This window comes from Embiotoca jacksoni, unplaced genomic scaffold (assembly GCF_022577435.1).
Source record: "Embiotoca jacksoni isolate LCO1_2020_lvr unplaced genomic scaffold, fEmbJac1.0.p SCAF_2, whole genome shotgun sequence".
NCBI classification, from domain to species: Eukaryota; Metazoa; Chordata; class Actinopteri; family Embiotocidae; genus Embiotoca; species Embiotoca jacksoni.
The window spans coordinates 4,198,618-4,225,206 of NW_027185340.1; the positions used below are offsets into that span (position 1 = coordinate 4,198,618).

Sequence of the window (26,589 nt, forward strand, 5' to 3'; positions counted from 1 at the left end):
GATTAGATGATGGTTCTTAATGGATAAATTATGAGCATTGTCATGTCAACATCACAGTGTGGCTCCTCTGTGTGATAGTAGTATTCATTCTGTCAAGGGAGCAGAATCATTTTCATTGTCCAACATTTGTTTACCTAAAATGTTATGTATTTTTGTTTTGAGAAAATCCACACAGGACAATATAACTATGACCTTTAAAGTACAATTGAAATGTTTATATTTGCTGGTTGTCCATCTCCATCATATTTTTGTGAACCCAATATCTTAAGAACGCCTCAATGGAATTCCTTCAAATTTGGCACAGATGTTCACTTGGTCCCAAGGATGAACTGTTAAGGTTGTAAAAAGTCAAAGGTCAAGGTCTCAGTGATCTCATATCCCACCATCCTAATAAAAGCGTCATTTTAGTAATCCCTTGAGGGAATTTCTTCGAATTTGGCACAAACATTCAGTTGGTCCTAGGGATGAACTGTTTAGGGTTCGGTTGTAAAAGGTCAAGGTCATTGTTATATCCTGATCCGCCCCATTCTTGTAAATATGATACCATAACTCAGGAACAGCAGGAAATATTTCAACTACATTTCACTTTTGGTCAAATACTAAATTGATGACACTAATCTTGTGTGTCCACCTTCAAATTGGTGATTGCATAGATATTTTGTGCTGTTGGGTTGATGATTTGTTTGAAGCAGCCACATTTTAGAATTGATAGCTTCAACATCCATCTTTGAAGCACTGACTACTTTTGGGGCTGAAACTTTGTGTTCTATCAGATTTAATGGCCAAATTCCTTCAAAGTTTTATCACAGTATATTATATGAGTCTGGACAAACATGGGTGTCAACTGTAACTTCATTGATTGACGGGGTAATGTAACCGCGAGAGAGTTAGAGAGTAATTGTAGTTTCAAATAGCCACCATGATAGAGAAAGTGAGATGTTGACTGTAAAGTCAACTGGATAGAGACAGCAGACGGACAGAGGGAGCGAGAGAGACTGGAAGAATGAAACAGATTGTTTGGACGGGACTAAATATGTTAATTTAACAAGTTTTCTGCTTTCAGGGGAAAGAAGAGACTTTTCCAGCAATCTAGGCCCGCAGAAAAATATCAAGCTCCACACAGCAGGCCTTAAAAAGTCTTCATTGTTCTTTTGGATCATTAGTGAATTGGACTCATGAGATTGGCAATGAAAGGGAGAATAAGCACCCTAAAATGGAGTAATGGGAAAATAAATTAGGCACACAAAGCATCTGAAGTAGGTCACAAGACTGCACTTTATAGCTGAAAAACATCAGTACAAGTGTAAGCACACAACGGCGCTGGCATCTCGACAAACAAAGTAAAATATGGCCATAAAAAGACGTAACTAGACTTGCTAGCTATGTGGTGTTTCGCTCCAGGGCATTTTGTAGTTTCTAAGGTACTCTGCATCCTCTCCACATAACCTATTTAGCAGATCAATGACGTCTTTTGTACTGGGAGTCTCTCCGTCTTCGGTTTTCAGAAACAGGGAGCGCCGTTGTGTTTTTCTCCGAAAAAGAAACTTTCAGCTTAAAGACCAGTAACGTCATGAGCTCATTGTTCCTCCTCTTCCTGTGCACTGAACAAAGAGACAGAAACATGCATCCAAAAGAGAAGATATGACGGTGCAATCATTATAGACACTGTGCAGATGGAGAGATGCTGTCTTTCCCACCATGGGAAAAGCTTTCACAGCTGATGTAGGACAGGAAATGACACACGTCTCAGGAAGCTGAGCACAATGACAGTCCACTGATCTTTTTTTTAATATAGACGCTCTTTTGGGAACAAGATCGTCTGTGAGTTTGGCTTCAGCTATAAATGCCAAAGATTTCCTTGCTCTATGAAAACAAGTCCACATTCTGAATCCTGTATCCGTGTCTATCATATACTTGACTGTCTGCTCAGGGACAGGCGCACAGAGGAATGTTGTAGGTCCGAAAAGGATCAAAAACCCTTTGAATATATTGTCATCGAAGCTTGAAGACCCTGGAATGTCGGTTTTACTGTTTTTGCTTTGTTTAGAGGGTCATAACCTTGAAACAGTGAGGACATCTTACACCCGCTCAGTAATTAAAACCTTATCGAACAAATGACATTCATAGTAAAGCAAGGGTGTTATTTTAACTCCCTAAAAAACATTTTTACTGACAGCACTGATATGCTGGCAAAACATTAGCATACACGATAGTGGTTGTACAATATACTCCTGAACCTACATCATGTTGAACTCTCTTTGATTAAAGACGGTCACCGCTTTGATCACACTTGATTGATATCTTCTGATCGAAACTGATTGTCTGACAGTAGATAGGAGGAGAGATGAGTTAGTGAGATGATTAACTGGCAGCTGTAGCAGCTTCACATATCAGCAGAAACTTTTAAACTTTTAGCCGAATTCCAAACCTGCAATCAGCAGCCTCGTCCATTCCTGCAGTTCCCTCCCCTGACCCTGACCTCGTCCGGTCGTGTCGTGGAAAAGCTACCAACTGTGGAGTAGTGATGAAAAAAATGATGCATGTGTGTACGTGGAAGAGAGAGAAGGGGAGGGAAGCAAAAACCTGCTGCTATCACTAAAACCCTTGGACGGAAAGATTTTCTGTTGGCAAGATGAATTCAGCAGGGATCACAGGCTGGCAGTGTCCTATGTGAAAATTAGCCATGGAGCTTTCTGGAAATGTCTGAGGAGCTGCTCAGACAAGCAGACAGTAACCAGCTGTTTGTGTGTTACCACTGTGTAATGCATCATAGCTGTTGCTGCAGGTCAAGTGTTTTAAAGATAAACTAATATATTTCAGACACTTTGTGAAGCTGTTAAAAAATTATGGTGAGAAGTCAAAAGTCAAGCCGAGAGGAAACAAAAATTTGACCGACTCACATTCCTTATTTTGTTTGCCTGCATATAGATTCAGATCTATAACACACAGATCAAGAAGCAAAAAATTAACACACAATTATTTAAATTAATACATTAAATGCAACACTAATGAACGTTACAGCCTCAGACATACAGTAATTCAGTCCAGCACAGAGTTGAGAGGTAAGAGTGTTTTTCTCCTTTCTGTATTCCCATTTCAGTTTTTCTTTCATTTGTAAACCCAGAAATGTAGGACTTGACCAGATAATCAAATATGTATTTTTTTTTTATTTTTTTTATAAGCAGTCCTGTTTAACCAGTCGTTTTAATACAGCAGACTGCTCTTACAGTGTGACTGCAGTCCCTTTTAGTCGCGGGGGCCTTTGTCATGCAGCCAAGTATTAAATGCAAAGCATGTAATACAGCCACCAGTCCACTAGAGGGCAGTGTGTATTCGCCCGTTTGGCGTCTTTTTGCGTGACAAAAAGATGCAACTGTGACAGGTCATGTGACAGAGGACACGACATCACTCAGTAGAGGTTATGGGACGAAGTGTTATGCAGAAGAATTGGGCTCTGAAGTCCTCACGAGGACGCTGAAGGATGGCGAAAGTCATTTAAGTCCAGGAGACGGCATGGATGTGTTTTGTTGTGTTTGCTTGTTGTTTTTCCCCCAAACCCTCACCTCGTGCTCTTCCACATGATTTCCTTTTCCTTAAGCATGTTTTTTGACTCCTTGCGAGGCAAAAGCCGTGACACTGACACGCTGCCCCTAGTGTAATGGCAGGGAAATGAAAAATTTGTCGAAATAGCGTGTTGTGTCGTGAGACCAACCATAACTGACACGAGCAAATTAAAAACACTTTTAGCTCCCGATTTCTCAACATTACAATATCTACCCTCCTCCTGCCGCTAGCAGCTCATGATGTTGAATTTTAGGCTCAACATACATTTTGTGCTGAAACGATTGTCATTATCTTCTTCCCCAAAACCTTCCCAGGGATAGATTTATATTTCCCATACACATAATTTAGGCCTAATCCTGAAAGCCTATTGTTTAAAGTGAAAATGTATTGTTTGAAAAAAGGATGAAGCACATCGAGCTCATAGATATAGAAAGAACAATGCTAATTTCTTGATTTTCCCTGTGTTCTCATGTGAAAAGCAGCTGTTTATAGTCTTGAGCACCACAGCAGTAGGTACCACAACATATTTAAGACCTCTTCGACATAATAATAAATAATAAAGTACTGATGTAGTAAACCTGCTGCTGACAGTTATACGGTTAGAAAAATCCTGAACTTCTGCTTTTGTCCACCTCCGTCTGAAATAAAAGATGCATTGTTTCAAAAAATTGCAAGGAATTTTGAGAAGTGAATGTATCAACATTATCGCTGTAAACTGCATTTGTGCTGCGCGAGAACAAAAAGCCTGACAGACCGAGCTACAATAACTCGTGCAGGACGTCATGAGGATTGTTTGAACAGATGCGTGTGGGTGGAGAGATGCTTATAAAAAATGTTTGTCATACTATTTCCTGGAATCATTTGATAACCTTAATGTTGACTTCTCTTTTAGTAGTGAAAGAAATGCCAATGTACAGTGATTCAGTTGTTCGTGTGCGTATTTAGGCTGTAGACACTGACCTTGTTACCACCTGTATCCTGATTGTGTTATCATCAGCCGGAGCACATGACATGAATGTAACCAAGGACCAAGAGATCAAGTCGAATTAGCCTGAGATATTCTGTTTCCTGTTGTGGCTGAAAACGTAAACTTAAGCATACTTCAGCCATAATCACTGAAATAAATGTCACTAAGGACAGTTTATGTCCTGTAATAAGCCTCATCCCAGTTTTGGAACTGTTTCCTCATTATTCTTCTGTGAACACTTAGCACTTACACACTTACCATCCATCACCCTCTATGTTTCATTGAACAACACACACACCACGTTTTCCACATCAATCATATGTGTCTGGTCTGTAGTCTCACAATAGGTACGCTGGGTAAATAAGGTCTTACCGCTGTCCATCCTCTGGGACGTGTGCGCTCGATTTGCACACAGCAGTCAGGAAGTGTTATGGTTGACAAGGAGGTTTGTCAGACCTGTCGGAAAAATATGACCAGAGTTTTGGGTCACCACAGCAACGGCATGTGTTCCCCATCAGGCCTTGTTGTGAAACTTCCAATGGGGGCCGGCTGCAGAGGAAACAAGTAGATCCCTTCTAAGTCTTCCTATAAGTATTCTTCCAAGATTTTTCTGAGAAAGTTGTGTTTTCAGTGCAGACTTGTGATCTGGGATATTTGGTCTCGGTACTGGTGCAACATGTGCTTTTGTAAATAATGTTTCATAAGACATTTCCCCACATCATAAAGTCATGGTAAAAAAAAAAAAAACCTTGTCTACATCGTACTGAAATTAGGAATATCAACTTGATGTAATTTACATGATACAGAAGCTAATCATGTGTGAAGCCCTCGATTCAGTGAGTGAACGCTCCTAAACCTTTGCCATGATTTGCTCCCTTGCAAACTATCCAGGAATGTGGGTGGCAGCTGGAATGGCAGCGAGTGCTGCATATCCTCATGTGGGAAAATAAAAAATCTCTTCCAGGCTGCCAAATTGAATTGTGGGATTGGCTGGCTGCATGGGTCGAGATTACATGGGTATCCCTGACGCTAATGTGACTCAGGGCCAAAATCACAGCTGGGTATTCGACTGCTGTAAATCTGATCACTCAGACTTGGTGCTTTCCACCGCTGTGTGCTATTTTATTCTTTAACCATTTGTAAATGGTTTGTTTTTTTTAATGAAAAGTGCTGTATACATAGTTATTGAGGGTCACAACCTATTTCTTCCCTGTTGTTTTCTTTTAAGTGGCAAAATATTTACACCTGCTGATAAAATCACATCAATCATTAGATTGGAATTGGGGGAAGAGAGATTTAGGGCTGGGTATTGTTAATACATTTCCATTACTGGTACTAGTAACAATACCTTTTTCAATACCAATTTTAAAAAGTCCATTTCAACAAAAGGAAAATGACATAACACATTACAGTACAAATCTTTAGTTTTCATGCAGTTTAGAAGGGGAGAGTGTAAACCAGGTTGTTTTCTGCTGCTCCAATTAACAGATGTCTCCTCAACACTTCACATGAAAGCTATTGCTATAGATGTTCTCTAAACACCTCACATGCTGTCCGTAGTCAACTTCATCAAGTTTTCATTGCTATTTTAACGTTTCCCTGTTAGTGATCATGTTGTTCTCTACAGTTAAATGTTTTTTTTATCAATGAAACCTACTTTGGGTCAAAACAACTTCCCAAGCCTTGATTGTAGCTCCAGTGGCCCCTCAAACTCCGAATATAATTCACTATACATACCTCTGTGCCTTCGGGTGTGATCTACATCAGAGAGCAGCTTTTCCGAGGAAATTGAGTTTTCCTTTGTGGACTTTTATAAACACAAAGGTCACCGTATGGGTGATCAACTGTATGGAAGCTGTGAGGGCATCATAATCACAGTGATAAAATGTAACAGTGGGGTTATAGAGGCGACACACCCATGATCGACCTCATTACATGGACTCAGACATGCAGACACACAGGTGGTTGATGTCTGAGGTGAGGGCAACACCTCATTTCAGACTGTTCACAATAGTTATCACACACACACTCACACACACACACACACAAACACACACATTTACACTCAGGCTGCAGCTGTGTCCTGCTTACACACACATGTGCTCGGACCGCAGTCTTGAGACATCTCATTCCTCCGACATGAGGCAATAGCACAGGTGTCGGGCCCCAGAGACCCATGGGAAGCTGGAGGTCCAGGCTGTTCTGTTCTCAGGGATCCCCCCCCTCAAGTGTTCAACACACACACCCTCAGCACGCACGCAGACTCTCTCACACACACTTCAGTCTAACCAGTGGTCATTAGCAGCGCTCTGTATCAACACATGGTCTGGATACTCTCAGGTCTCTGGCAAATGCGTGTGCACGTGCTCGGTGAAAATTAGCTCTGGGCCTAAACACATTAATTCGAATGTAAACTGGTCTCAAAGCAGCCGAATCACTCTGTGCTGGATGGCCAAACGAAGAGCAGCAGACGTCCATGAGAAACAAAGCAAGTGACAACAAATGACTGATGTTATTGTGTCATCTGTTTTTATCCCTCTACTTCATCTTGTTTTCTGAAAAACATACAAGCATGTTAAGAGGATGAGTCAGAGAAACTTGCTGTTGCACCAGCTGAGAACATGAAGTTTAGATGTTTTCACAAATCTGGCTGAAGGTTTGTCTCCGTGGCAACAAAGCTATAATTTTGTCACGGAAAGCACTTCAATATATACTTCTTTTTTTTTTCCCCCATTGCTATTCCACTTGTGCTTTTTCTTAACTCTGTCTGTATCATTTTATATTTGCTCTGATCCAACATGGCCATCAAGGATGTTCAGAAGTAGGACATCCTCTTTCAGCAAGCTGACCTCTGTGGCCACAGCCAGGAGATCTAAACACACTCTCATAGATATCTAAACATCATCTACAGATGTTTATTTACTCTGCTTTAGTCCTCCTCAGGGCATCCAGTTAAGGACCCTCTTTGTCCTGTAAGCAGAGCCCCTGAAGCCTGTCCCCTAACCTTTAATCCCACACCCAACCCTCCAGGGGACCTGAGACTCCCCCCCACATCCCCAACTGGGCATCAAGCATAAGGGATGCGAATCTTCAGGAAATGAGTCCAGGAAAAACATGTGAGCAGGGTCGCAGAGCAGCGGGACTAAATCCACCAGTGTCTGGACCCGGTGCGGGAGGCAGAGAGAGGGCAGACTTTTATGTTCTGTAATTCACCCTGCGGCCCTCTTTTCCTAATTTCCTTCATTTCTTTTTGCTTTTCTTCCTTTATTCATTTTTCCTTCCTCACATTAATCTATTCACTTCTTTCTTATCATCTTTCCTTCTTTCTTCCATTCTCAAATCCATCTTTAGCATTTGCCCCCTCACCTCCCCTTTTCACTCCACCTTTTCTTCCCTCCTTAATTTTTTTGTCATATACTTATTTAATTTCTTCCCTTCGTTCCTAATTTATTTTCCAGATTCAGTCTTTTCTTATTAAAGCATCAGTGTGCTTCGTATGGATGAAACCACGTCTCCCCACCTTTCTGACTGAAAAGCTGCATCCAACGCTCTAAAACGAACAATCCAACGCTTGGTCGTTTGTAAGGAGGAAATCAAATAAGCAGAGCTTGAACTCTCTTAAACCTTGAATCATTTGTCACAGTTATGTACAAACAAGCTCAACACGATGAATGGTTTTTGGTGGGAATGTTATCAACAAAAGCGAAATGAAACAAAATGAAGCGAGTGATTTAAACGTCCACTGAAGCCTTCGCTTCACATTAGTCTTCATTTGTTTGAGATTTGACTGACTGCTCTTCGAATTACACCATCTTGTTGCTTCTTCTTCTGCTGCTTTGGTTTAATGGCACCATCAGCTCCATCAACTGTCTACTCCTGGTAACCTGCTGCCAGACATGGATGTAAATGTGAATTTATTAGCATGTTCGTTTGCCAGGTTTTTGTACATTTGTGCCACATTTGGATGAAAACTTTTCCACTGCACATATCAGCTCTATTCTCCACTATCTTTTTGGTACCAGGTGCTTTTCTGAATTTCGTTTCATTTCCTGCCTCAATGTGCTGCCGTAACGATACGTGAAACGACTGATATAATCTTTGATGTGACTCGCACAATTGCTGGACCCTTTCGTCGGCAACCTGCCAGAGGAACGTCAACTCCTTGACTGACCCCGGCGTGGTCTTGCATGTGTCCAAGACCAAACAGAGAGAGTAGAGGCAAGCCGTTACCAGCAGTGAAAAACAGTCTTTAGAAACAGCTGTAAACACTTTGTTCAATGACATGTGGTACAAATTACTTTTTTTATTTATTTATTTATTTTTTATTCCCAAGCTTTAATTCACCCACGTTCCTCGACACCTACTGGAACTACTCCTCAGTTGCAAACTCCAGTGTTTTGGTATCCATGCAGCAGGCAGCTCACAGAGACACTCTCCAGGATTTGAAACTCATCAGTAGAAGTTTACACGAGTGAGTGTTGTTTGAATGTGAAAACACCCAATCTGGTCTGTTGATGTGTCTGAGGAAGTGTGGGGCCGTCAGCTTCCCGTCCCACAGTGATGACATCAGAAGGTACGGGGTCATGCTGCATGGCATCAGTCCTCCCTCACCATAACAGTCTCTGTTTAGAGTGCAGGTTTATTCCTGAGGAAATACAGTATATACAACCCCCAGGAAGGCAAACCAATTCAGACACGAGGTACTAACATTGTTTGCGAATTCAGAGCTGAATAAATAACCAGTACAGATGAAAAACAGACCCAGAGGCAGGTGTGGCACCAGTTCTAGTTTGGAAAAGGCGAGCATGTGCATGCATGTATATCTTAGATAGATATCGTTTCACTGTAACAAGCAGCCGTAGACTAAATGTTGAATATCCTCCACATTGTGAAGCTTCAGCGTGAACAAGTAGAAAACAGGAAGTGTTTAATTGAAGCTGGTAGATTAAAAACATGTCTTGGTTTTTGCTAACGGCACGTTTTTTTTAATTTATGTTAGCCTCTTGTTTTCCTGTTATTTATCATAACTCCTTTCCTTGTTGACTCTTTTTATCTTGATAATTAATGTTTTAGTCAGTAACTCTGCCCTACTCCTGTGTAAAAAAATTACAAAATGTCCTCTATAGTTTCCAGTTTTTGTAGACAGACAGATGGAATAACAGAGCAGCTTTCCGGCCATTTGTTTATTGATTTATTTTATTTTTTTCAGAGGTCAGAGGTTTGCACGCTGGGCTGTGCGTTCCCATCCTGTTCTTAGCGTGTCGTTCCCAAACTGTCCACCCCAGGGGACAGTCTGGACCCAGATGAAATTTATGTTGTCAGACGGGGGAACTTTTAATAGATCAGTGATTTAGGAATGAGAAATGCAAACACACCCACGTACACAGAGAGGGAGCACAGAGAGAGATGATTGCTACTGCAATTTAAACTGTGTGAAGAGGAGGGATTTTCTCAGAGATTTTTTTCATATGGGTCATACATAATGAGGGCCCTTGCTTAAGTTTACAGAAGTAAATCAGTGAAGCGTATAAGTACTTTAATAGTTCAATTTTTCTCCATGTGAAAACTCTGTTGCAGGGCAGGGTTTGGAGTGGTCAGAAGAGAGCTCGCCTATCATCACCTCAATCTAAGAATTGGTGCATTTGTTTGGCTTAAGGATGAACTCTTCATATCAGTATAGAGAGTGAGTCCTCTTCTTCAAAGCCTCAGTGTTGTAACAACATGCTTGGTTTGCCCAGAATGGACAAACCAAACACTGGATCCAGAGATGGCCTCCGTATTTTCTCCTTGTTTGGAAGTTTAATGCAAATTGTAACCTCACCACTAGATGCCACTAAACGCCACTCCTTTAACTGGAGAGTTTTCCCAAAATACAAAGAAAAACATATTTCCTGACTTCCATGTAGTTTTGTTTATGGGTTATTTTGTTCATATTTCTATTTTTATCTGAATACTTCACTGTGAACAGTTTTAATTTGAACTAGTCACAGATGGAATTTGGGTGAACTGCTGCCCTGCAAGACATGAACGTAACTAGCAACACCTGTCCCACACCTGCACCTCTGGATCTTAACAGTTAAACATAACTTCAGTGATCTTTAACTGAAGGGATCTGTAACTATTCAGTGCATCGTTTAGGTTTGTTTCAGATCTGTGGTAAGCCTCAGTTGTTCATGGAGCATCAGTTCTCATCATCCTCATGCATCCCTGCAGCAGCTGTGTGTCTGAAGTTATCTTCTCTCACTTTATATTTAACTTGTTCCACAGAAAATGGAATATTTTTTTCCCCTATCAGCATCCCATCAGCCCACACCTTCGTGTGTGTGGTAGTTTATGTTCCTGGAAATGAGGTGGGAAGTATAAAAAGCAGACATGAGTTGGCAGACCGCTGTGGGCAGGGCTGGTGTTTTATTGCTCTTTTACAATCTTTCATTTTGCCTGTTTCTTAGCAATCCTCATCTCTTGTGTTCATTATCACACTTTGTTTTATTGCCATTTATTTCTAGGTTTCTGTAGTTTAATCGTGTCTGTTCAGTCTGTTTTTTTCCCCCCCTAATGACACATACATCTTTGTCACCTGTCTGTATTTCAATCTCTCTTTTTGATGTGACTTTGTGAAGTCAGCACCTTCTTTAAATCAGTGACTTAGACACCCTGCTACAACACCTAATTACTCGTACATCAAGCCTAAGACTGTTGCTTTGATGATTTAAATTTTGGTTGCAAATCTTTATGCTATATTACACACGTTGGAATAGTGAAGACATATCTCTTTTTACTTTTTATGATTCATTTATTCATCTATAAATCCAAGTTGAGGTCTTGTATAATAACTTTTACTGTCAACCGAATAATATAAGACGAACATTAGAATGAGGGAATGGGCTACCTTGAAAAGTCAAGTCAAAAAATACAACTATTTCAAATAACACTGCCAAATGTTCTCTGTTACCTGTAGTGTAAAGCATTGTCTTTAAATTTAAATTCATAAATTGGTTGGTCTCTTCTGATAGTTTGATAAATGTCCTTTCAGAGCCACTTTGTACGAATATCCTTTGAAATTAAACTATAAAGTGTGCAAAGGTGGTGTCTGAATTCAATAGTAACCTTTATCATGGCGAGCACAGTTTGTATTAGGTTGAGGAGAAACAACCATGAAATCATGTAAAACACACTGCAGGTTTCCAGCTACAACAAAGAAAAGTCTTTGTTGAGTTTTAACTTTTAAACAATGGATTCTGGGAATTCAGTACTTCTTTCCTTCAACTTATGAAGTGGTCTGAAAATAAAAAGTAGACGTTTCAATTTGAATGAATAAAACCTATGTATTTACACAGATCAATGAGAAACGGTTGGCTGATTCCAGTGAAGTCCAGATGTTTTAGTGTACAGTACTTTGCTCCAATCAGGACGTCTGGAAATTATTGTTCGTCTGTGATGCTATCACGTCCTGGAGCTCACAATATGAGAGGCCAAATGCATGACGTGAGCTATCTGTGACAGGAAGAAAAATAAAGCAGGATAGACAGTTATGAGTTGCAAAAAAAAATAAAATAAAAGCCTGAGGACAGAACATGTCTCCTGAGGCTCATAATCTGGTAAAGTCATGACCAGCCTTCAAAGACAGGAATTCAGACTTAAAAGGAACAAGCATACATCTGTGTTCAGTGTCCTTTAGTCAGTCCAGGACATGTTCCTGTGAGGAGCACTCGACTTCCTATGATCACAGGTTACTTATTTTTACAGCACTCAGCTGTAAAAAAAAAAAAAAAGAATATTTCTCTTTCTTATCACTCATTATGCATTTCCACTTTCCTGACCGATCTCATGGTATCTGTTGGTGGCTGTCTGATTTGTAGGCATGTTGGTCACCCAGAGGAGACAGTAAGGGAAGACAGCCAGACAAAGGAGGGTGAGAAGACGAGCTACAAGGGATGCGAGGACACTTGAGAGTTCGGAAAGGAGGGGAGGAAATGCAGAGTGGAAGTATTGTGAGCAGATAAGAATGGGGAGTATAGACGTATGAAGGAAGTGGCGCTGTGGAGAACTGGTAATTAAAGCGGACTGAAGAGATACTTTATCTCAGGAGAGAATAGAGGAGGTTGGAAATGGTTGACATCCTAATGTACTGTAAACTGGCTACAGCTATGGGGAACAGGTTTGGTTGGTTTGATTCAGACACAGAAAACAATCTCGTTCTAACAGAGTATTGACCGACCACATCTTTGGGGTTAAAAATGTGCCATCTTGTCCTCCTCGCTGCATCACACGGACTCCCTGATCCGTCAAGAACTCTGTCTTCTGCATTTGTTCATTTTCTCGATACAGTCAATCCTACAAAAGCGGATTGGAGCACAGTTTAGGACAATGTCTCTTCAAAGTTGCACTCTTTGTAAAAATGATGGAAGTAGTTAAATGAAGTCTGACAAAAGTAAAAAGGTTTTTTAATGATGATAATAAATGCATTTCCTTTGAAGAATATTAAGGCCCTCCAACCAATTTTATCTTTAAGAAACACAATTATACAGAATAATACTCAGTGATGGTTTTGTTTTCCCTTCAATTTGGAAATGGCCATTTAAACCACTTCTTGCTGACGGCTCCCGCTCTAAAGCTGGACATAGTTAGACAGTCGAGCCAGAACACAACACGTTGCTGGTTGATAAATCATGATCCTTTACTGGTAGTGCCTTATCTAACTTACCGGTATAGTTGTTAACTTATCAGGAGTTCTCCTGTAATGTATGATTCAAAGTTATGCACAAGTGGGCGGTTATGTGCCTGTAATAATATATCTGGGTGAAAAACAATTCCTTTTAAGCACAAAATTTGTTTTTGGGTGTACCTTTAATTTTTTAAGTGTTTACAGGAGAGTTGTTACTGCAAGTCCACACACACACAAATATGCACTTGGAAACATCGCCACCATTATCCGATATAGAAGGAGCCTGGTATTTATCAGCTCTCTGTTTAAGCCATGCAGAAAGATGTCGAGCAGTGTACCATGCAAGTGCTTTAGACAATGATCTCTTCTATACCCGCATGTTCACACACACAAGTTTTACTTAAAACATGCCATTTTTTTAAATTACTCCCTTCCAGCTCCCCTCCTTCACTGTATATTTAGTTTATTCCCTCTGCGTGTGAATTATTGCAGATGTATTGCTCTGATAGAACCATTTGTCTTCAGAAAATTTGTCAGCTTGATTAATTTCCTTTTTATGAGGATGATGATTTACATCTGTGTATATGGTAGGAGTTCATCTTACCTAATGTGCCTGCAGGGACTTTCTTTTCCATCATGACAATAGAGAAAATGAGGTTTCACGGCAAATTAAACATCTGGTTTCTAAACTTTAAATTACATCTATAATCTTCTTGACAAGAAGGGTCATTTATTTACTCTGTCTTCTTTTATTATAAAAAAAATATATATTAGTCCACAATGAGTAATGAAGAGAACTGGGTGTCACTGTTGTGTTCTGCTGAGATGGACGTCGAGCTTCCATCAACACTACAACTGATATATATTATTATTATTGTGATATATGTGGCACTGACAACAAACTTGTGACATGTTCCGCTCAACAAAATCAGAGATGCCTACTTTTTTTTTTTCTTTCAGATATTCAAACTGTTGTTTTTTTAAGCCTGTTCAGGACATGTTTTTGTATTCTAAATTATTATTTTTTTTTTAGCCTCATTAGTGGTGGAACTCATATTTCAGTTCAACAGTTCAGTTCTAACAACTACTGGATGGACATTCACGGTTCCCAGCGGGTGAATCCTAACGACTCTGATGAAGGTGCACATGTCTCAATACCTGTTGCCAAGGCTGCCATTAAACTTGTTGCAGATATTTGTTTTCCCTGCAGGATAAACTGTAGTACAGTTGGTGAAGCACTGACTTTTCAGCGACAGAATATTACAGAGTAGCCTGCATGGTGATACACTGATGTCTTGTCTGTACAGTTCTTCAGCTGTTTCAAACTGTAAATGAAAAAAAAAAAAAAATCTCTGCATAAACCACTGTTAAACACATTATTCATGTGGCGGTGGAGTTGTTTTGACAGGACTGTTGTCGGTTGTCTGCTCTATAGGCAACAGCTGCGGGGTCGACATTGAACAGAGACAAAACACACCGCCTGTTCCAAAAGCCACCCATAGACAAAGCTCATGACTGACCGACACACACACACACACACACACACACACACACACACACACACAAAACACACACATGTGCTGCATGTACAAGTGCACACGTATCTAGCTTCTAGTTCAACTTTATCTCACACTATCTGCATCTGATTTGTCTGTGAGCTCATTTGAATAGTTCTTTGGCATTGTTTAGACTCCCCTCAGTTTTATGAATTCCTCTGAGACCCTTGCCTTTAGACTTGTATAACACTGACCAGAGCATTTCTGTCTGGGGACAAACAGCATCACTGTTTATGTTGATTCTCGCAAGAAGACTTTTTAACCTCTGAGGTCATCACTTACTGACGCCATGAACCCCCAGACCATAAAAACACACCAGATTCCCATGATATCTTCACCCTCACGTTTTGTTACCCTTGTAAAACCCTGGCCTTCGGGTTATTCAGTTTCCATCCCACTGATGCTCGTCCACTTTCCCCTGTTCGTGTGAATGTTTGTCACAGTGTAACGTCACTGAGAAACACTGAGTTGTATGTGTGTAAAGCACCTGTTTTCCATCTCTTAAGAGACTCCACCTGACCTCAAACACCCACCTGCACTGAACAAGTCCTCGATATTCGTGACATTTGCTTGTTTGTTTGTGTCCTGAGCTTCTCTTCTGTCCACGTCATCTTATTTTCTAGTGAGGACGAGACACTGTTAGGGAGATAAAAATGAAGTCTTTAAAAATATAGCAGCACGTCAGTGGCGGATACTTCGGCCTCTGCCAGGCTCACTTGTTCTACCTTCCTATCTGCATGTCTGTCTTCTCTCTTTCACCACTCTGAGTATCATAATCAAATTGTTATATTTAGCCTGCAGATTAGGGGGCTGTCTGCAGTTTCAAATAGTCTGAATATGGCTGAACAGCCATATAAACTGCCTTTTTGGAGATGTTTGACACCAGAGTTAAGCTTTATTTATCTAAACGTAATCTCCTTGCTGCTCTATATCTGTCTTGAAATAACAGTGTGCGTGTGTGAGGGGGAATTTTAGAGGGTTTTGGTTCTTGCATGTGCCGTAAAGAGGGTTTTACCGTTTATCAGAAGCCAGATCAGATATTTCATCATGAAGCTTTTGGTCTGTTTCCAGGCACTTTCTGTGTAAGTGGCTCTTATGAAGTGTCTCATTCTGTCTCTTTAACGTTGGAAAAAACTAAAATGAGTGTGTTCTTTAGATCGTACAGTATGTTCCAATACTTATTTTGTTAATGTGTTGAAGTCACTGAGTTTGGCAGTCAATTTTACCAAGCAGTCATTTTATACAGTTTGGCCACTGAAGGGGTGTAAAGAGTAAGGACAGCTGAGGGAGATGATCTTTTTAGAAAAAGTAAAGTGTATGTCTCCCCCTAGTGATGCAAGGAGAAATTCTAAGGAGAATGTTTTTTAAATAATTTGAGGGAAAATGTGGGAAATATTTTTAAGTGATAGAATGTGTCCTGTCACACTTTTTGTTTCGTATTGTTGTGATACTTTGGTTCTTATTTCTGGATTTGTTCCTCTTCATAATACTTGTCCTCCTATTTTCAAATCTCTCTTCACAGGTAAGTTTTTCACCACCCTTTTTTTTTTTTTCCCCCTTTGTTCGTTTTCACACTCATGACTGAAAAATAGAAACAAAATGATACATGAGTCTTATAAATTGGGATACAAATCTGTAGCATTTTGCAATTTATTTGACATGTTCAATCCTTAAAATGACGTTAACTTCAACTCTTTTTTTTCAACTCATCTCAGGGTGCCCCTGGGCCTCTTGGTCCACAGGGCCCACATGGGCCTTCGGGGAGACCAGGGGATCCAGGTATCGAGGGTCCAAAAGGGCAGAAAGGTGACAGTGGCCGTGGTGGCATGATTGGTCTCAAAGGAAATATGGTAAGAAACTCGTTATCTTTTCTTAATTTGTTGTTCAAACATATATTACAGTGACAGCGACTTTGTTTAACGTGTGATTCTTGTTGCTCCACAGGGAATGACCGGTGTGCCCGGGTTCTCTGGAAACAATGGTATTCCTGTAAGTCCATCCTGCAGTCCGGATGAGTGCAGTGGGAGGTCGCTGTATGCTGACAGAGTGCTGATTCTGCTTGTGTCACTCTCTCTGCAGGGCCACCCCGGACAAGCTGGGCCCAGGGGGAAGCCAGGTGCAGACGGCTGTAACGGGACTCATGGAGAACCAGGGTTACCGGGGGGATCCGGCTATGACGGCGGAACGGGTTTTCCTGTGTGTGAAACCAAATACGCGTAGACAGTGATCTGTAAAAACAAAGAGATTGATTTCCTGTGACGATTAATGTCTGTGTCTCTGTTTTTCCTCCCTCAGGGACAACCAGGCAGGAAGGGAGAGAAGGGAGAAACTCTGGAAATCAGTGTGTACATGCAGCGTTTCAGGGTGAGGAAGAGGAGCTCATGCTTTTTGTTGTGAAGGATACTGACTCCATAAATTAGCTTTTTTTTTTTTTTTACTTGATATTAACAAATGTACTTAATTACTTAGTTCTTATTGACTTCTTTGAACATCTGTCCTCAGGGAGATCCAGGCGCACCAGGACTCAATGGAATATTTGTAAGACACATTTTCTAATCCAGTTTATTATCTTAAACTTATTTCATGCAATACCAATCCTTCCCAACTGTCATCTTTCATTTGATTTTTTTCAGGGGCCTACAGGAAATCCAGGGTGGCAAGGTAACAGAGGCTTACAAGGGCCAAAGGTACGTGTTTGCGCATGTTTGAGTGCAAGTTTAGGTGTAAAATTAAAGACCTGATATTATTATACTGTGCCTGAACGTTTCTGTGTCTTCTGCTAGGGTCCCCCAGGGCCTCCTGGTCCCCGTGGATCAAAGGTAAGGCAATAATATAATATATGTGATTTAATAAGGTTTTAAGTTGATGTATGACTGTGTAAAGACTGCTGCAACATGGTATTATATTCTGAGTCTAAAATGTGACCCATGAACTGAAATTTTGAATATCAATTAATGTGCTTTTTTTTCTGGGCAGGGCACTATGACCAAAGTGTTCAAAGGACTCAAAGGAGACCAGGTGAGTGACCATATTTCATTACTAAAATTCATCAGTTGGGTCCACTTGCAGTACTGTAAAGCAAATATATAAAAACAAAATTGTTGTTGCACGGAAAATCCTGAATTCATTTCGGACACAAATCATCTGATCCACCTCAGTTTAAGGTTTAAGTCTGTACTTTCAGATGCAATAATTTGCAGTAGTAAAAAGTAACGAAAGTAGATTTTTCTCAAGTACTGTGCAGTTTAGAGATACTGGCACTTAAGTATTTCAATTAAATGTATTTTTTTCTCCACTATATTTCAGGGGAAAGTATTGAACTTTTTATTCTTTCCTATTTACTGACCGTTATAGTACTACAAACTATAATTATACTATAATAAACTACAAACTGCTTCTTTTTTTTTTAAACAAGTTTTCTTTTTTATTCTTCAAATTGTGTTTCATTGTAAGAGATATCTGTTGGATGTACCACCAAAGAGATACACAACAAGTCAAAAGTCCAAAAAACAAATATATGTACATTTTTGTAGGGGATGTATCTTGTACAACAAACCAGTAAACTACCTATCTGTGCTTTGATGCATCACTATTAACAAGTGAGCAATTTTGTAATATTTGCATGTCAGTGGCAGCAGGATTTTTTTTTACTAGCTTCTTATTTTAGAACTTCAAGTGCATTTTGCTGGGAACTCTGTACTGTTACCGAACTTCAGTAAAGGATGTGAATGCTTCTGAAGTGGCTGACTTTTGTTGCACTTCCTGCTTTCACCACAGGGGGACATTGGACCACCAGGGCAACCAGGAAACTCGACTCACCAGCATGCTCTGCCCCCCTCTGGACATCAGCAACAAGTGCTCATTTTTATGGATTAACCTGTTTTAATCACATTTAAAGATGGTTTCTGAAACAAGAAATAGAAATCAGAGCATTGTAAGCACTGACACATGTACCATGAAAATACTCTACTTGTATTTCTACAGGGACCTCCTGGAGAGAAAGGTCTGAAAGGAGAAAGTGGAGATCTGGTATGTGGTCACTCATGAGCCATCATCTTATTGATCGTATATGCATCCCAACACAATCACATTTCTTTGTCTTACATATCCACACACACATACATTCACATCTCCGCATGTCACTTCTTCTGCTGATCTTCTCTTTTGGTCGGTTTATTTCAGGCAGACAACAGAGGAGAAAAGGGTGTTGTGGGATTACCTGGACCGCGGGTGAGCACGGGTACATTTCTACACATACACGTCAAACGATGTCCACTATCCAAATTAAATGTTATGTGCTGTTTTGGTTTTGTTCTAGGGACCAGGGGGTGCAAACGGAAGACCTGGACCAAGGGTACGTTTGTGTGAAAAAAGAGAAATGTTGTATACATGTTGTTGTATCCTTAAATTAAAATTAAATGTAATTTTATGAATCGATTATTTCAACTCTGTTTCAGGGAGATCCTGGTGAAACAGGACCAAAAGGCAGAGATGGTCTGAAGGTGAGAATACAACCCTGATTATGCAATTTAAACTGTTTTCTGTATGACTGATTTTATGGGAAACGAAAGGAAGAAACTGTGAGATATTTTTGGACTTTTCCTGGAATTTGGTATCTTGTCACAAAAACAGAATCTCTTCTAATAAGCTAGTGTCGACAGTGGAGGCCTAAAGACACAAACTGCAGCTGACTGATTCATTTTAGACAAGTTTTCAACACAGGGTTCAATTCTGTCAAATATATATAAGTAATATAATATAAGTAAACAGCTTAATTAGCATTAAATGTCAGTTCATGCCTCAAACAAATATCAACTACATTTTTGTCACATTATTATCTTTAAGAAAATGTTCTGAAGGAAACAAGATAAAGGATTAAAAAGAAAACTAGATTATGATAAAACACACAGACTACAACAACTGGATAATTATGAAGGTCACATCTGATTTATAAACTGTTAAATGACTCCAGCCAGTGAATACAGAAAGACTGACAGTGTGTGTTGATTTCAGGGAGTCATGGGTGACAGAGGAGACCTGATTACATCAGAATCTTTGTGGCCTGGGTCTTCAACGGGTGAGTTGATCAATACCAGAGAAACAGACAAATGATGAGTCAATAGGAAACAGAAGAACAGTTTTGATTATAAGATTAAACTGATGGTGTTAACAGGCAGTGGGCTACAAATTCATTGCTGACGTAAAGTGAAACTCAGCAGTTTTACAGCTGCAATGATTAGTCAACTAAATTGATAAAATGATCAACAAAAATTGATCGCCAATTATTTTGATGATCATTTGGAGACATATAATTTTTTTTTTTAAAGCAAAATGTTTCTGATTCCAGGTTTGTAAATGTGAATTGTAGGCTGCACCTCGGGCTTTAAGAAACACTGATCGTCCTTTTTTACCATTTTTGACATTTTAACGACTAAGCAGCTAATTGATTAATCGAACAAAATATCACAAATTAGTTGACGATACAAATGTTTGTTTGTTTATGGAAATGAGTGTCATTACTGACGTTAAACTGAAGAGCTTCTTTTCCTGCAGAGATATCATCAGTCCATGAACTGTAATTAATTAATAAATGAAACGTGACTTGTTGAGGATACATTAAGGGGTCTGTGTCATATAAGTGTGGGAAAAAAAAAGGAAAAGAAATTTAGTTGTTGCTTGAAGAATAAGAGAATCTCTGTGTTCCAGAAATATTAAACAAACACCACAATCAGTATTATAATTACAGTGTACAACAGTTAGAAACTCTAGATTAATTGATCAAGGCAGTTACAGCCAGTGTCATTGACGTCTGAGCAGAAGATGGTGGGAACAGCTTGTTGCTAATAAATGTGTCCTGTGTTTGATTTGACTTTATAAGCAGGGCCCCCCGGTCCTCCCGGCGAGCAGGGACCACAAGGAGAGAGGGGACCAGTAGGAGATCAAGGCTTCCCCGGACCCCCCGGACGTCCTGCCTTTGAAACACAGCAACAAGGTTTGTAAAACGACGCAATACAAAGAGACTCACTCACAGACTGAACAGAAAGAAAGCTGTTACAGAAAGAAAACAATGTACACAGTGGACTGCTGGACACTCAGCTTTCAACTCAAAACGACAGCATAAACTGATGCTCGTAGTTCATAATATCAAATAAATATTCAGTGGTATAAGTTATCGACTTGCATAGTAAACATCAACCACCAAAAATCTTTTGGATAACAAAAATCTGGAAGACAATTAGACTAAACATACACACACTACTTTACACTTATAAAAACTTCCCCTGTACTTTGGTCAGAAGCAGGAGATTTCAGCAGGTGAGAACAAAAGAAACACGAGTTGTTGTTGTCACTGTTGTAGTAACTTTGTAAATTTCCCTCTGTGTGCGCCAGTGTGGGATTTCTTCGGGCCCTTTGGTTTCAAGGGAGACCAAGGAGAGAAGGGCCAACAAGGAGAACCAGGACACCCTGCTGTCAGCGCGGGACCCCCAGGAGCTGACGGGCGTCCAGGAGACAGAGGCTCTCCTGGACCGAAAGGAACATGTGAGTGAATGAGTGAGTGGTAAAAAGAGGAGTTTCAGTGTTCTCCTCTTTGTTTCTAAAATGTCTCTTTATCGTGCTCCTGTTTGTTTCTAGGGGCAGAGTTCTTTAAGGGAGCTCCCGGAGGAGGAGGAAGGCCCGGCAATGCAGGCTCCAAAGGAGTGAAAGGTGCTGCAGGCATACTGTTCCTACTACAGACTATTAGTTACATCATTTCTGATGTATTACCTCTTCCTTTTATATTTTTATAATCAGTTCATGTTCCTACAATATTTGCAAAAGGACCGTGCTGCTGACCTGTGGCTGTGATGTGTATGTTTAGGTGATCACGGAGAATGTGTGTGCACCAATGGAAACTCTCCTCCTGGTTTGCCTGGCCCTGCTGGCGAGGTCGGTGATCCTGGGATGACTGGAGAGTTCGGTCGGGAGGGCGATTTAGGAGATCCGGGTCTCATCGGAGATGACGGGCTTTCTGTAAGAAAAATCCAGAAAAACACATGCTGTTTGAAGCCCTTCTGTATTCCCTCACACTTTCCTGTGTTATGTTGTAGGGACTTCCTGGGCCCGGTGGCGTGCCAGGGCCAAAAGGACAAAAAGGAAAAGCAAGTGTTGCCATGGAGAAAGGTGCGGCGTTCATGCTTTTTCATCTCATTTCTGATCAGCACCAGGGGCACGAATGGGGCAGAAAAAAAGTAACCTGTGCCATGTCTGTGCACACGGGGAGTGGTTACATGTTTGTTGATGTATGTTTGTGTGTCTATGCATGTGTGTGAATCCCACAGGATATCCCGGTGAACCAGGGGATTCAGGAAAAGATGGTGTGGCAGGAGCATCGGGTGCTCCAGGCCTGAACGGTCTTCCTGGTGTCCCTGGCAGTCAAGGTCTTCCAGTAAGTCCATCAGCGCTCTCCATCATGACAGTTTCCTCTTGTATCTACGTTCTGTGTTACTTTCTCTCCTAAACTATTGTTGTCTGCCTTACTTTCCTCACCTCTCGTGACACATAACAATCCTACAGTGTGTTGACTGTGCTGGTTTATAAACAGGGAGAAGGGCCCCGGGGAGCACATGGAGACAAAGGTTTCCCGGGATTTCCTGGTCAACCCGGTGCAGCCGGGCTCAGGGGAGAGGCAGGTTCAGACCTTCGGGGGTTCAAAGGTCAGCGTGGTTTACCTGGTGACGACGGCCTCGTTGGTTATCATGGAGTTCCAGGAACACTTGGCAGTCCAGGTGAGGGGCAGCTGACTGCCTCCTTCTACGCTTTTATTCTCTCGTTTTGGTTGTTGCACATTTGTCCTTCAAGGCTTCATTGCTTTCCAGGGATTTTATCTGTTTTATCCCTATTAAGTTTTTCAGTCAACCTCGCCTCTCCTAAAATGCTCTCCTTTGTGATTTAATGCAAAGCAGGAAAATGGAATGAAGATGAATGGCTTTTGATTAAAAAAAGACGAAGCATGTCGAGTACATTTTGCCATTTTATTTACTTTTCTTTCTTCGCCTCTCGCCTCCTCGATGCAGGGGCTGCATCCCTCAAACCAGCTGTAGCTCAGCTTGTTTGAGATCGTGCTTCTGCTTTTGAATAACTCTTGTTTCGAATGCTTCTCTCTTTCATTCTCTCATTTGCGACTGAAAGGCGGCTGTAGTCCGACAGGAGATGGAGGACAGGTGGATGTAACAGGTAGCTGGTATAATAACATTTTCAACTTATTGCTCCTTTTATCCATTAACTCTATTGTGCTTTGCCTCTGGATTATTTGACTGGTATGCATGATCTTTTTTTTAATTTATCATTGTTTAATTTGTTATATAAACGTGAGATTGAATGTATTGAGATAGCAGCTAATGTAATGATAATGTTCTTAAAAAAAATTAAAAAAAAACATTCACGTTGGGCAGCAGTCAAAAATCACTTGCACCAAAAAAGTTATTTCTGAACAGTCACTTCAACAAACAACCATGATGTTCCCCTGAAGATTATATGTCTGTTGTTTTCTTCTCAGGTCTTTGCAAGGCTTTTCCAGGACCTCCTGGGCCTCCTGGACTTCCAGGACCCAGTGGATCACCAGGTTTCCAAGGTAACGTAAGAGGAAGATAATGCCAAGTGTTGCCTTCAGGGTAATTGTTTTGAGACATTTTGATGATGCCCCATTGTATTTTTGATCCACTAGGTCTTCCTGGCCAAAAAGGAATAACGGGTTCATACGGAGTAAAAGGAGAGAAAGGAGAACAAGGAGATCAAGGCCTGGGTGGTCGTCCTGGACCACCAGGTGAGGAGTGACAAGAAAACACTGACTATGCAATAGTCTGATAGATGGAAGTGATCACACTCACTCTGTGGGTCAATTCATGTCAAAATCAGCACCTTTATCTTGCGGTGTCCCACAGGGTTCTGGGTCCTCTGCTGTTCTGTTCTGCTCTTGGAGAGATCATTAGCCGTTACTCTGGCATCTCCTATCATTTTTAAGCTGAAGACATACAGCTGTATTGCTCTTTTAAACATGATTGAAGCAACCAATTGTCCATTTTAAATGTCTGTATAAATGCCATTGAGACTTGGATGAGGCTTTTATTTCTTCTCGTTTAGACTACTGTAACGCTTGTAGCTGTTTAAGTCAGGCCTCTTTGAACCGGCATCAAACCGGTGAAAATGCAGCTGCTCGCCTTTTAACTGGTCATAACAAGAGGTCGCATATCACCCTAGTTCGATCCACACTTCACTGGCTTCCAATAAAGTTTCGCTTTCATTTTAAAATACTGCTGCTGACCTTTCGAGCTCTCCATGGTCAAACACCGCAGAACATTGTTGATCTCCTTCTTCCCTGCACACTCAATCGCGCACTTAGGTACGCCGCTCAATGATTACTGGCCGTCCCTCGAACTCATTTTAAAAGACCGAGACCGAGCTTTTCAAACTGTGGCGCTGATGTTGTGGAATGCTCTCCATGTCACTACAATCGCTCGACTCCTGCGACATTTTTAAAAGACAGTTCAAAACGTTTTTGTTCAGACAGGCTTTTGGTAAGCCTGTCTATAAAGCTTATTTTATTTGTTATCCTTTTACTGGCTTTTCTCTCCACCACTGTCCTCGTGTGTTTGTTGCTGTGTGATTTTAACTGTTCAAAATCATACTGCTTGCGGGATGTTTTATTACTGTGAAGCACTTTGTCATTTTATATCTGTTAAAAGGGCTATACAAATAAACTTTACTTACTTACTTACACTTGATCCTTGATTTAAATATTGTCTTAAATCCAGATTTTCTTTTGTTGCTTTTCATTCCAGGTTTTGCGGGCCCCCGTGGAGACTTGGGAGTTCCTGGCATCAAAGGATCAGTTGGAGTCCCTGGTTCCTCTGGTATGCCGGGCAGGTATGGGATACAGGGTGAGAAGGGTGTTCACGGAGAAATCTTAGGAGCATCATTTGGACAGCCCGGTGATCCAGGACGGTCTGGGCTTCAAGGAGATAAGGGCCAAAGTGGAGATCCAGGCGAGCAGGGCTATCCAGGTTAGCTATGTTTTTACCTTGTTCCTTAATAGATAAAGAATTTGAGAACTACGATCCATTGTGTGTATTCATCCACCTGTTCAGGAATGGATGGCATGCCTGGTATGATTGGCTTCAAGGGGTTGAGTGGCCCTGCAGGCCTGGAGGGGAAGTTAGGAAAACCTGGGCCAGCAGGCAATTATGGCTTCCCTGGTGATCCTGGGAGAGGAGGTTCACCTGGGCCACATGGTGCTACAGGACAGCCAGGTTAGAGAAACATACACACTGACACACCGTCTCAGAATCGTTCTTGTTCACGTCCAACAACCGTGTTTCTTCTGGTACGTCATCCTGCTCACCAGGTGTGACTGGTGAAAGGGGAACCGAAGGAAACCCGGGCCCTCCAGGTCCAGCAGGATTAAAGGGGATCCCAGGGGCATACGGTGAGGACGGTGCCATCGGAGATTACGGCCAACCAGGTAATCCGGGACAGCCAGGTCCAGGCGGACACCCAGGACTTCCAGGAATGAAGGGTTGGTTCTTCAGATGATCTTCTTCTTTTATAGTGCAGAATACGATAAAAACAACTAGTTCATCTAAATATGTCCATGATTCACACAGTTTCAGTCAAAATGTTTGTTCCTGGGACTTCTCTTTTTTTAGGGTACAAAGGCTCCCACGGCATGTCAGGTTTTTTGGGGGTCAAGGGTGAACAAGGGTTGGCTGGCTTCAGTGGCTCGAAAGGAGAGTCTGGAGTGCTGGGCCTAGTTGGCCCAAAAGGAGTGGAAGGCCAAAGTGGAGAAAAAGGTCAGACTGCGACATCACTGTTGTGTTGAGACACGCTAACAAACTCTGTAACTGACTCTCTACTTTGTTGCCAAAACTTTCCGCCAGGTGATCGTGGTCTGAGGGGACCGCCTGGAGAGAAGCCTCAAATCCCCGCTCAAATGATTGTTGACATGAAGGGAACCAAAGGAGAACATGGAAAGTTTGGAAATCAAGGGTTCGTTGGGTCAAGAGGTGTGCAGCTCCAATCCGATACCAGTCCGTGTTTCCTTTTTACCTCGGCTGTCCTGCAATCCTCATGTTGTCACATCTCACACAGGTACTAAGGGTTTCCCTGGTGTGCCGGGCTTCGAGGGAACTCACGGTCTTCCTGGAGACCCCAGCAATGAGAAAGGTTATTATGGAGATCCAGGTGCACAGGGGCTACCAGGGATCAAAGGAATGCCGGGGCCAACTGGGAACCGAGGAATTACAGGTTTTGAGGGAATGTCTGGCAACAAGGTGAGCAGAGCCACACGAGGAAAATTCATGCGAATCAGTAAACGCCCATTGTCGCCAAGATGTCAGTGTTTTTCTCAGATTGAGTTGAGACTTATTCATGAGGAACTGGGAAGTGGGAAACTCAGAGTGGAAGAAAAACCTGAATGCCTGCAGAACTGGAAATAACTCACTCGAAAAGCGGGACGTTTTTAAAGGCTCAGAAACGTTGGTTTGATGTCAGTTGACGTGGCAGTGTTTGTGTTGAAAGGAAGAAATGTAGGTTACTTGCTTCGAAAATAGGCAGACGATTAGCCCAGCAGTCCTGGTTTGCTAGCTGTGTTACCTGTTACAAATGGTTGTGCTTCAAAACGTGTACAAATGTAGTGTACAATTAATATTGACCTCTTGAGCTCCGTTTCCTCTCTGTGTTGGTTTATATGAATTTTGATGAGCTCGTTTGATCCTTCTGTGTTGTTACAACAGAAATGGAGCGCATTTTCTGGGGTCGGTCATGTTGCCTGTTTGCGAATGTTCTCAATTCGGAAGTTGGAT

General features: G+C 41.3%; 1 protein-coding gene across 3 annotated transcripts in view; it reads left to right on the forward strand.

The window, feature by feature from the left end:
* Positions 1-26,589, forward strand: part of col4a2 (collagen, type IV, alpha 2) — a 55,188-nt gene that overhangs the window by 21,596 nt on the left and 7,003 nt on the right. Inside the window, exons 5-34 of one of the 3 annotated variants that reach the window (XM_069154041.1) lie at positions 16,468-16,602; positions 16,697-16,741; positions 16,832-16,948; positions 17,048-17,116; positions 17,255-17,290; positions 17,386-17,439; positions 17,536-17,571; positions 17,729-17,770; positions 18,530-18,607; positions 18,737-18,781; positions 18,935-18,982; positions 19,071-19,106; positions 19,210-19,254; positions 19,766-19,829; positions 20,631-20,744; positions 21,143-21,292; positions 21,386-21,457; positions 21,612-21,763; positions 21,841-21,913; positions 22,072-22,178; positions 22,335-22,518; positions 22,922-22,966; positions 23,289-23,363; positions 23,457-23,555; positions 24,571-24,792; positions 24,877-25,038; positions 25,134-25,304; positions 25,435-25,578; positions 25,666-25,791; positions 25,877-26,058. In XM_069154041.1, coding sequence (XP_069010142.1) covers positions 16,468-16,602; positions 16,697-16,741; positions 16,832-16,948; positions 17,048-17,116; positions 17,255-17,290; positions 17,386-17,439; positions 17,536-17,571; positions 17,729-17,770; positions 18,530-18,607; positions 18,737-18,781; positions 18,935-18,982; positions 19,071-19,106; positions 19,210-19,254; positions 19,766-19,829; positions 20,631-20,744; positions 21,143-21,292; positions 21,386-21,457; positions 21,612-21,763; positions 21,841-21,913; positions 22,072-22,178; positions 22,335-22,518; positions 22,922-22,966; positions 23,289-23,363; positions 23,457-23,555; positions 24,571-24,792; positions 24,877-25,038; positions 25,134-25,304; positions 25,435-25,578; positions 25,666-25,791; positions 25,877-26,058 — 2,928 coding nt within the window. The remainder of the gene's footprint in view (positions 1-16,467; positions 16,603-16,696; positions 16,742-16,831; positions 16,949-17,047; positions 17,117-17,254; positions 17,291-17,385; positions 17,440-17,535; positions 17,572-17,728; positions 17,771-18,529; positions 18,608-18,736; positions 18,782-18,934; positions 18,983-19,070; positions 19,107-19,209; positions 19,255-19,765; positions 19,830-20,630; positions 20,745-21,142; positions 21,293-21,385; positions 21,458-21,611; positions 21,764-21,840; positions 21,914-22,071; positions 22,179-22,334; positions 22,519-22,921; positions 22,967-23,288; positions 23,364-23,456; positions 23,556-24,570; positions 24,793-24,876; positions 25,039-25,133; positions 25,305-25,434; positions 25,579-25,665; positions 25,792-25,876; positions 26,059-26,589) is intronic. The other 2 variants (XM_069154042.1, XM_069154043.1) reach the window with 2 other exon arrangements.